General features: G+C 43.3%; 1 protein-coding gene across 28 annotated transcripts in view; it reads right to left on the reverse strand.

Moving 5' to 3' along the window:
- Window positions 1-11027, reverse strand: part of shot (dystonin-like protein short stop) — a 73340-nt gene that overhangs the window by 1773 nt on the left and 60540 nt on the right. For 17 of the 28 annotated variants that reach the window (XM_026812466.1, XM_026812462.1, XM_018022263.2 and 14 more), the window contains 13 exons: window positions 10009-10083; window positions 9441-9612; window positions 9246-9363; window positions 8936-9165; window positions 8720-8837; window positions 6475-6537; window positions 4733-4884; window positions 1812-1974; window positions 1589-1726; window positions 1287-1473; window positions 844-906; window positions 411-530; window positions 29-88 (listed from right to left, as the gene is read on the reverse strand). In XM_026812466.1, coding sequence (XP_026668267.1) covers window positions 29-88; window positions 411-530; window positions 844-906; window positions 1287-1473; window positions 1589-1726; window positions 1812-1974; window positions 4733-4884; window positions 6475-6537; window positions 8720-8837; window positions 8936-9165; window positions 9246-9363; window positions 9441-9612; window positions 10009-10083 — 1659 coding nt within the window. Of the gene's footprint in view, window positions 1-28; window positions 89-410; window positions 531-843; window positions 907-1286; window positions 1474-1588; window positions 1727-1811; window positions 1975-2496; window positions 2559-3464; window positions 3572-4732; window positions 4885-6474; window positions 6538-8719; window positions 8838-8935; window positions 9166-9245; window positions 9364-9440; window positions 9613-10008; window positions 10084-11027 lie in introns of those variants that run through there. The other 11 variants (XM_026812457.1, XM_026812460.1, XM_026812458.1 and 8 more) reach the window with 11 other exon arrangements.

Genomic DNA, 11027 nt, shown 5'->3' on the forward strand with positions numbered 1-11027 from the left:
TACGGGACAATACCGAAACGATCATTACCTAGCTTGCTTAACGGCTGACGAGGTGTTAGTTGCTGAATTTGTACACATCGAGCTGCTCCTACAGCGTCGGAAAACAGACACGACAATGGATTATTTATTAATAGGAACGTACGGCAGGTGCACAGTGAGAAACACGTACGTTAATGAGGCGAAGTTGCAAATCAAAATTGCTAACAGAGTTAAGTACTTCATTTTACATTAGGAAGTTATTATAATACTCTTATTGCAAACGATATACAAATTTAATTTAAAAATAAGAAAAAAAAAGCGTCTCTAAGAAGCACAAAAGTGTACATGCGGAATACGACACGCAGTGCAAAGAAAAGGAAAAGAGAAAGGGCAGTCGGTGTTAGTTAGAGCGGGAAATAGTTCGGTCATACCCGGTGGAATCGGTAGAAACCGTCGAGTGGTTGCTTTGCGTAGAATGAGTGGAAATATTGCTGGTCGTCGATTGCGGGGATTTTATATCCGTGCCAACGTACACGGGTATCCTCGAACGGCTAAACCCATCACCAATTAATCAGTTTAATCGAAGCACGGACACGCCTATCTTCCGCGCGTTCATTCCATTTTTTGTTTAAAACCGCGAACCGAGATACAATCAACGGAACAGAAAATAAGAACATAAAGTAAACATAAATCAACAAAAAATCCTTCACCGTGGCTACGAGCATTAGGCTGAATGACAGATGTATGAATTTAGACGAGATCGCTAGCTGACGTTCCATTTGAACAATTTCTCTTTCTTTTTAAGCTAAAGCGCCCAATGTCCAATTTTCCTGATACTGTTCGATAATGGTTAATTTATTTTACCTGATCGGTGTGCCGACACCAGTCAGGGTTGGAATGCTCGAAGCTCTATGGATTGTGCCAAACCTAAAAAAATGTTGTTAACCAAAATTTTCTGTTAATCCGTCGTTAACTAACAACGTTAACCGGACAGTTAATAAGCCGTGGTACTAAAATCGCGTTCACTTCTTGGAATCTCTTCGCCCGGTAACGAACGAAACAAACGGAGATGAAAAATAAAAAAACAAATGAAAGAAAGGAGAAAAGAAAACAGAACACACGTCGATTGACATCATTCCAAGATTTCACGGGAATACGTAGATGCCGAATGCGATACATACGACCGTCGTTAATACTCTCTATCACGGATCGACAAAATCTAGACTCGGCAAGATGCATGTTAGTCGTTCCATGTCTGTTTCTCTCCCGGGTAAACAGATGGAAAACTGGAAAGGATCGGTACAAACCTCGCTGGGACACCGCTGGCGGGACTGACCAAACCGGTGGGCGTTCGAGGTCGTGAACTCGAACCGTTCACCGGTGTACCAAGTCGTTTCCCTGAAACGCTGTTGTGTCTGCTCGATGTGGGTGTGTTCCCCGTCGTGCTGCTCACCGCCGTCCTTCGTGGAATACGGCTGATGTTCGTCGAATCGTCTGTAATCAGAAAAATATCTCGTAGATCAGTTATACGAGTTGCACAAGATTAATGTTTCATTTGTATCAATTTTTATTCTTCCTAATTTTCGATCTGACGATGAAATATTCTTACCAGTGCTGTCTAACGACTGTGTAGAGCCGTAACGGCTCGGCGGTTTGCTTCCTTGCCTAGAAGCTGGTCTACTCCCGGGCCTGCTGGTCGGTCTGGACGCCGGCCGCGAGGCTGGCCTGCTCGATGGTCGACTACCTCCTGTAACAAAATTTCCGTTCGCCAGTCACACGACCAAGAAGAATTTCATTTATTTCATTCAAATAAAATTGTTCAATTCCCTTACCAGGGGTCATACTGCTCCTGTAGGACGTGCTCGTTTTCCTGGCGGAGCCCAACTTGAAGGAACTCTCGTTGTCGCTGAGGCTGTCCGGCGTGCCGGCGCTCAGAGACGAGCGAGACGCTCGCGATTGTCCCATGGGAACGCTTCGGGCGCTGCGTTCCCTCACCTACACGCGCGACAGAAAGCTCAGCTCGGGTAAACGGAAGCGGGGAAACGGGTAATAGAAGAAACCGTTCTACCATGAGGAGCGTAACGCGGTAGAAACAGAGATAGACAAACAAACGGGTAGGCAAACAGCGAATAATCGTATTTGAAATTGTTAGAAGCGCGTCGAGTCGCGAGACGGAAGGAAGCCTCGTTGATTTACACATTTTAATGAACAACAGGGGTAAAAGGCATATCTTGAGAGGTGACAAAAGAAAAATGCATGATTCATCTGGAATAGAGATTTTCCTTTCGCCCGGCGATTCACGCGCGTAAAAAATTGATTCTCCGCGGTGCTGCTCGGTCGTTCGTTTACAACCTTTCAACGCCACCGATGCGAATTGCAAACCGATCGATCTGTCGATGGAAAAGAGTAGCCGGAAAAAAAAAAAAATAGAGAAAAAAATACCACCGAGGTAAAGATACAGACTCGTGGGTCTAACTAAAATAAAAAAGAAAATCAGATTCTCCATGCACGACTTACCAGAGGAAGTTGGGACAGATAGAGTAGCTTATGGTGATTCGAGGTATCTCCGATCAACGCCACTATGCACGCACCAATACAGCAATACAGGTCGTTATGCATATATTCGATACAGTATTTGTTTCACCCGTCCGCGAGTCGCGATCAAAATTCATTTCTAAGCCTATTCGACACCCTCTAGATTCCATTTGTTAAATCATTCAACACCTGTACAAGGACTCTTTCGAAAAACAGAGGATACCGACGGCTCAGAACTCATTGATAAAGTTCGATCGATTAATTCTACGTGGGAATGGGAGAATCGTTCAGAGGCATCCAATCGAGAAATCAAATAACGAGAGAGAACGAAAATGATCACCGTTACTGCGAAACTGAAAACGCGAAATTCGTTTCACACGCCTCAGTGGGACTCGAGTGGCATGCGCTTTGCTCCTTTCATTTAAATACCGTGAACGCGCCCTAAATGACCGTGGAAATGTTTTATGAACGCCGAGGACTAAACTACCATTACTACCGCATGCACAGATGATTCTCGTCGAAGCTTCGATGCGATAAGTCGTTTCGCGAATAAACTGCGGGATGCTCTGATGGCGGCGGCGGCGGCGGCGGCGACAGCAGCAGCGCAAAATTAAAATAAAACGGGTAATGAGAATTGGCGTAGATCTGGGGACGCAAGATCGATACGACATAGCGTTTCCAGAATGTAGAATAAAAGGCGTTGAGATCGTGAACGACGATGCCGTTCCCGCCCTGGGAACGAGTTAAGCGCACTCGACGGGACACAAAACACTATCACTCAAAATAAAACAGATAATGCAAAAATAAAACGAAAAACAACAGACATGAAGAACTCAAAAAGAAAATATAAAAATAAAGAAAATTGTTGATCGATCGTACCGAGATACATGTTTGAATGGTCACACACCAGAAGAAACTTAAAAAGAGTAGACACAGTTTTTCTTATTTACCCAATGATAAGAGGGGGCGTGCATGTGGAGGGGATACGAGCACGGGAGGTCCTCCTTTTGCCTCAAACTCTCAAAAATCGGCGTCAGCTGGTTCATAAACTCCTCCGCTACACCATAAACCAAAAATTTAGGAACACGCCGCTCGTTTCTCGCCGAAATCACTGCATTTCGCTTGTTCATACTACACCGAAGATAATCGCGGAGCTCTTGCAATTATTCCTTAATTAATATAATAAATAAATCGAAACGCGGAATTAATCAGGATCAGAATCAGTCGCAGAATCAAAAGCTCCGCGGCTCTCTTCGATACGTAGACAAGACTTCCGGTCGTTGAAGATATACAAGTTCGACTGTAGACAGGTACAGAGAGAAATAGAAAATAAAAAAAGAGAAGTCTCGTGAATCACATCTCCTGAGGTGAGACATAATTTATCGTTGAAACTAGATCTCAAGTCGAGCATGGATCTAATCGTGGGATCTCGATCTTCGACGCGACTTCGATCCTCCGACGGCTGAAAAACCGAGAGGGAGTGAAATGGGAGACAGGGATGATTGAAAGAAAGCGACTACCTAATGCGGTGCTTGGCCGAGGTAGCTGTGCAACTTTTGCTACCGTAAAGCCGGCATGCTCACATGCGAGGAGATAAAAAACAAAATAAATCCAGAGGGATTCGAGTGAAACAGCCCCTGATTACCCCTATCAGGCGACTGGTACTTACCCCCAGATGAGAGCGGAATCCATTTTCGACTGAGCTAAAACGTCGGGGTAAAGACCAGAAAAAGAACAGGACTATACAAAGCTAAATGTAGGGACCAAGAGAAATAACAGAGGGGTGGGGATTTGATCTGACGATGCGTGCGATCGAAACAAGGAAACTTCCCGATTACAGTTATTCCCCATCGATCGGCTTTTAGGCGGCTGAACGAACGATCCATTTTGCAGTTCGGGCTCGCGATTCGAATAGAAAGAAATGTACGGAGCTTCTTCATGTAGATAAGATCGAAACACCGGTGCATCAGCTTCGTGGTAATATATAAAGAAATTCCTCGTGGAAAAATCTCAGTTACCCGAGCGAGTATGCACCGGGTTCTCGCTTACCTCCACGATAGAAGCCTGGGAATTCCCTCGTGGGCCCTAGATCACAATTCGAAAGTTCTCCGAACTGATGGAATCGAGTCTCAGCAGTTCGTGAACTGGAGAATCCTGATCCGAAACGATCCATCAAGGGAATTGGAAAATGACGCACACACAGACGCACGCAAGTTACCTTAGTGATGGGTCCGGCGTTCGCGGATGTGATCTGCGTACGCTGCAACGTGGACGTCGGGCTCGGCTTCGATCTGAACGCCGTCATTGTCTGGCTGACACCGTCCGCAAGTATGAATTGTTCTCGCAGCTCGATATTCGTTCTTCCCTTGGCTACAGTGTGTCGCGTGCACGCAAGTTAGAAGGAAGGCGTTACAGGACATGTATCGCAGGGTATATCGAAAATAAAGGGGGGTTCGCCAAATTTATTGATTTAGGGTTTTTTTTTTCGTTTTATACAGACAGAGCACAGAGAAAAAGAGAGAAAGAGAGACAGAGCGGATAATTAACGGGCAGCCGAAAGTAGGAAACATTGTACAAATCAGAGCGATCAAAGATATACAGAGTACGTGAAGCGATCAGGTAGGATTTACAGCGGCGTTATCGTATAGTCATGCGCGTTATCAATAGCGTTGACAGAGATCAGAGAGCCGAGATTGGCAAAGTTTTATGGTAGAGAAAAAGTGTACAGATTGTTGTGCAGAGATAGAATTAGGAGCAGATAGAGAGAGAGAATGTATGAGTTTTTATTAGCAGTAACAGCGAGGGTAATATAATAATAGCGTTATAGTAACAGCGGTAATAGTTGAGAGGCGATGGCAGCGGCGCACGCGATTTGTTCATGTGCGAGTGTAAGAGTGGAACAAAAAAGAAAAAAAAAAAATACAGTGTATTATAGAACATTGCCGTAGTTTAAATAAAATATGAAAAAAAAACGGGGGAGGGAGATAAATGTGTCACGATTTTTCAACCTCAACCGCTTTGATCTGAGATACAGAATATAAATACAATTCTGTGATCAAACGGTAAATTTATACTAGTTTACCATCCGATCACGGATCACGGTTCCCCGTTAATTACGCCGTTAGAAAATTTCGGTGACACGTGGGACGGCATGCGAATCTCGCCGAGGCCGAAAGTCAACGCCGTCTAATTAATTCCAAAGCGTCTAGAAAATCATCAAAGCAGCCCGCGCGTATATTTATCTCGGGATCTAATTAAAGAGCGACGAGCCTCGACTTTCGACGACGCCGATAGGATTTAGGGACGACACGACGAACGTGATGTATAACGAGATATACTTATCTATCGTGTAAGAAAAATGGTCACCACGTCCAATACATAAATGAATTCTCGTCACTCCGCCGTGTAAATAAATGAGAAAGAGAGGGGGCGGGCAGAAACGATTGAGATAGGTAAAACGGGTGGTTCTCCACGGTACGGGTAAACGCGAACACGGTTCAAGATTCTTCGTTAGAGCAATCTCAAAGTCGTGAAACACCCCGTCTTGCATGCTACTTTACTCGCACACGGACGACGCACACAGCACACGTACAACACGACGACGACAGCCTCTGCACGGCAAACAGACGCCGGTAACGAACTAAAGTACACGAAACAAGACTCGAAAACTCGTTGCGAGGAAGCAAACGTATGTACACATGTACAAGATACGTATCATGCAGGATATATGTATACGAAAACGTTCATTTCATGGCCAGCACGATTCCATCGTACGTTCTACGAGTCTATTTATTCAGCGAACAAAGTGATCGGAAGTTAAAAGATTTGTGACGCAAACAACCCTTGATGCATTTCTTCGATCTTCATTGATGATTTTACCTCGAACACTTCAATTTTTACTTGAGCTAAATTACGTACGGGCCACGAGTTGCTATTATTCCCATATAAAAAGATTCTCACCGAGCGGACACCAACCCTCATGTTGTTCCGGTTTGTTAGGGTCCGGTATCGGCATTAGAAAAACTTGACGAGTTAATCACGATTTGAGGAGTCTAGTCGGTCCGTTATTTCTTTCTTATTTGTTTAATGGTAAATAGACGAACGCATGCAATATTCAATAAACTCGATGCGTAATTGAAAGAATATACACGAATATTAATCAGAGAGGTGAATCGACGAAGTGTGCAATAAAAAAAAGGTATGAGATGGTTCGATGGAAGATGATCGATCAGACAGGAATGAGAAGAGGATTTTTAGAGGATGATTCGGTTGAAGTTAGTAATACTAATGACAAGCGGTACGAGTCTCCTAAAGTACCGAGATGGTGTCACAGTATAAGAGAAAACAGGAAGCTCACTCACGATATCGGTTCCTGTGATCTTATGACTCGAATTTGAAGGATAAAATTACGTTCTTATACATTCTAAGATCGTGGGTTAAACAGGCTCAAATCTTATTGATATGCAGCTGCAATTGCCATATACGACCTTTTTTTGCAGCAAATACGATCGCCTACAACTTTTATTTAAAACTTTCTCCAATTTTTGACCAAAAGAATTTTTTCGATTTTTTGAGATTTTTCCAAGGGGTACCCCTTCAATTTCTTCGAAATTTTCGTTTTTTGCCAATAACTTCCAAACCGTAGGATCTACGAGAAAATTGCATCAGATCTTTTTTGTAGAGGATGATGAGATCTACAATTTCCATATAAAAATTCTTCGCTAGCTTCAATAGTTTACGAGTAATTTGCAAAAAACTGTTTTTTCGTTTTTCGTCTATAACTCGTTAACCATTGACACTAGCGAATTCTTTTTGCACAGAAATTGTAGATCTCGTCGTCCCCTACAAAAAAGGTTCTATGCAATTTTCCTGTAGGACCAACGGTTTAGGAGTTATTGAAGAAAAACGAAATTTTTTTCCAAAAGTTCGCCATTTCGACGCTGGGATGGTCGGATTTTGTCAACATCAATAAAATGCCAAATAATCATACTTAGCTCGTTAAATATCGAAGTTAGAAGAAAAATACATAAAATCTTTCTTGTAGAGGACGTATTCTGAAATATTCTGTAGTATTTTCCAAAAAATTTGAGAAAAATAAATTTTTAGTTTTCCGAGACTTTAAGCAGAAGAGTCAATTATTAATATACTTTTTGACAAGCTAAACCTACTGTTCTTTCTCATACTGTGATAATACATTCTATGAGTCAGTCGAACAATCAAGTTCCACGAATTTACTTTCGCAAAAATTAATAAAACATAACGGCTAACTGCAAATGTTGATGGATCAAAAGTAATAAAAATTTAACGAGATTCGTGGAACGAGGATTCGTTCGTGGTTTGATGATCAAGCTGATACGAGAGAACCTAGCTATTGTGTATTCATGTAGTATTATATTACGCGAGATACGGGAATGTAACGAGCGCTTTCTACTTATTGCTCATGTGCATGACATTAAAACAGCCCGTTTCAGAGAGTCGGTTAATGATCAGTCACGCTCACACGTTGTACCTCAGGAGCTGAGATCGTACACGTATATTTAGTAGATGAGTGATAGACAGGCGGAGAAAAATGAGACATAAAGATAAGTGTGAATGATATCACGCAGGATAAGTCGATGAGGATTCATGAGACAGTTCGATGAATGAAATTCGTTTCCCAAATTCTAATTATTTATCATCGCATCTTTCGCGATACAAGAGGGACGGACAAGTATTCTATTTAACGCCGTCGGGTTTTCTCTCCCGTGTTAAAAAGCACGAGCCAACGTTTATTCCCGAGGCAGCGGAAAGCGATCGAGTTCGATTTTTTAGTACGAGAGGATCCAACGACGCAAACAATAAAACTCAGGGTTAAAAGCGCACAACGTTAGTAAAAGTCCAAAAGAAAATCGAAACCGGTTAATTAAATCCCACACGCGTTTAATCGTAAAAACAAACATAAACGCGTTTAGCTGCCTCTTTGGACGGGGACAGGGACTCTGGGGACATGTGGTACATCGTTTTTAATCGTTTCCTGTCGCATTCAGGGATAGACAGGGATTAGATCGGAAGGTCTCAAGGTTTTGTTTGTATAGATTCGTTGTTATAGTGAGAAAAAAAGTAATTCAAGATTGGACTAATCCCGAACTCATCGATTCCGACGGTATAATTCGGCGGTAACGAAGTAGAATTGAAAGAATGCATAATAAATGGCAGAAATACTCACCGCGGCAAGGATCATTCTTTAATAGAAATTCGTCCAGGGCTACCCAGCCACCGCCGACTCGTACCATCACAGTGGATCGTAGAATACGAACCAACCGCAATTTCTGACTGTCTCCGAACTGGAACGCGATAAAAAAAATCGTAGATTAATAAAGGGAGCAGAGATATTTTAAACGATATGAAATAATTAAAAATGTATTCATTTTAGAGAACGTACCCTGTATTTTCCTTCGCCAACTTGGAACACGCGGAACTTCTGACGACAGGTGCAGAGCATCACCAGTCGTTTCACCTCGTCGTGGATTTTGTCCGTGTCGTTGTAGGTTCTACGTTCTTCCCAGTCCGGCCTGAGGGCAGCGATGAACTCCTTCCAGTCTATCAGCCCTTCGCCGTGCCTGTCGAACAAATCCGCCACTGCTCCCATCTCCAGCCGCGAGGTTTCGAATTCTGTAAAAGCGAAGAAACCCTCGCCACGTCTCTCATGCTGTAGCATAAAAATTTAATAAACCTAATAAAAAGAAACCCACTGGTGTTCATGATCCCTTGAATGAAGTCCTCGCGCGGAATCATGCCGTCGTTGTTCTTATCCATTTTCCTGAAGAGATCTGTCAGCCTGGACTTCTTGTGGTTCATGAACTTCAGGAACTACGGCAAACAATACGGTGGCTATAGCGAGTCTGATAAAAGGAGCAAACAGACGGGCAACAGCGTCTTTGATTTACCCGCTTGCGCCAATCCTCCCAGCTGAAGTTCGCGACGCGGTCTAATTCCTGGATGTAGTTATACTTATCCTGCAGGCGACGTTGTCGTTCCCATGCCAACATCCAAACGTGCCTCCATCGGTCCCAAAGGAGTTTCACCCTTGGGCTACGGAACTCCGGCTCAGCGCCTTTGCTGTAGCAAGGATACGAAACTGGTATCAACGCTTCCGTTCCATTTGGTTGCGAGTAATGTGTAAACGAGGCGTGAGAAGCGGAGGAAGATTCGTGAAGATGAAACACGACGCTGACCAAAGACCACCGTTTATAATCGTGAGATTCAACCAATAAAACGAGTAGAAACAGAGTTGTGAGAATAGTTCAAAGGGAGAAATGAAAGAGTCATCCATGACCGACTGAACTGCAACGAAACCGGGAAAGAAACTGCAGAAAGAAATGGGGGGGTGAGGGGACAAATGCAAAACTGCGATGAGACGAGGTAGAAGAATCGGGAACGTGTTAGGAACATGTTAAGAAGCAAAACGTGAATGGTTAGAGAATGAATCGAGAGTAGCGGTTGGGTGTGACGAACCTTCCTTTAGGTGGGAACCGTGGGCCGATGTGCGGCAACGAATCGGGCGTTCTCTCACGGCCTGGGCTGGCTCGGCTAAACAGGAACATGCGTCAACATCACTCGACAACTTCACTACCAGATACTTTTCGTACCGATCGCTTTAGTCCCAAGTCAGCGAACGGTCCTCGAGATTCCTTACGAGACCGGTAGAACAAAAGGGGCAAAGGGAGGCAGAGGGAGAACAGGCCTTGTGATATTATTTTTTCTCTCTCCCCAATTATTCAGAGAAGGCCTGTCCTCTGCGTTTTTTAAACTGTACGCCTCGGATCCGATTTCGAATTTTTGTTTCAACAAATATTGAAAGATACTCTATCACATACCATGCTACTACTACGAAAACCGATCGAAACTTCGACACTTCCCGTTTTATTTATCAACGCACCTTTAAACGTCGGTCCCAAAGCTGTCATCCTTCGCACTCGAACGTTATTAAAATTCACGCAGTACAAAATATATAAAAAAAAAAATATATCCAACTGGGCAACGTAGTTCCACAGACTGGGTATACGAGTAGAGAGAAAACATCCCTTTTGGTTCATATCCGATATCACGATTCGTTCCGAAGATATGAGCATACAAATGTTTAAGGGCAACGTTTGACACAGTGACCTAGTTACGCGTGTCAGCTGCGTGTCTAGACCGATCGATAGATATTAGGATAGGCTCGTGTGAAAAGGACAACAATAGCACCACTGAAAAAAGTATGCTTACACGACGATATCTCCGGAACCAAAAGTCTGATCGAAATGAACCAAATGGCAGTTTAAAGAGGATGCTTCCTCGCTTCGACTATTGCAGTTTATATTATATTGTTTAATTATTTATTGCAAAATTGTCGAGATCAAAATGTAAAGTCTATAAAATTATAAGTCTACTCGTACACCTCTTCTGCGATGGTCAAACGCAACACATGCACGGGCAAGTGTGAACTTCCGAAGCGCACGCAAACGAAAACGAACGGGAAATTAAAGATCGCG

The sequence above is a fragment of the Ceratina calcarata genome, unplaced genomic scaffold (genome assembly GCF_001652005.2).
Source record: "Ceratina calcarata isolate Rehan_Ccalc_2016 unplaced genomic scaffold, ASM165200v1 scaffold283.2, whole genome shotgun sequence".
Classification (NCBI taxonomy): domain Eukaryota; kingdom Metazoa; phylum Arthropoda; class Insecta; order Hymenoptera; family Apidae; genus Ceratina; species Ceratina calcarata.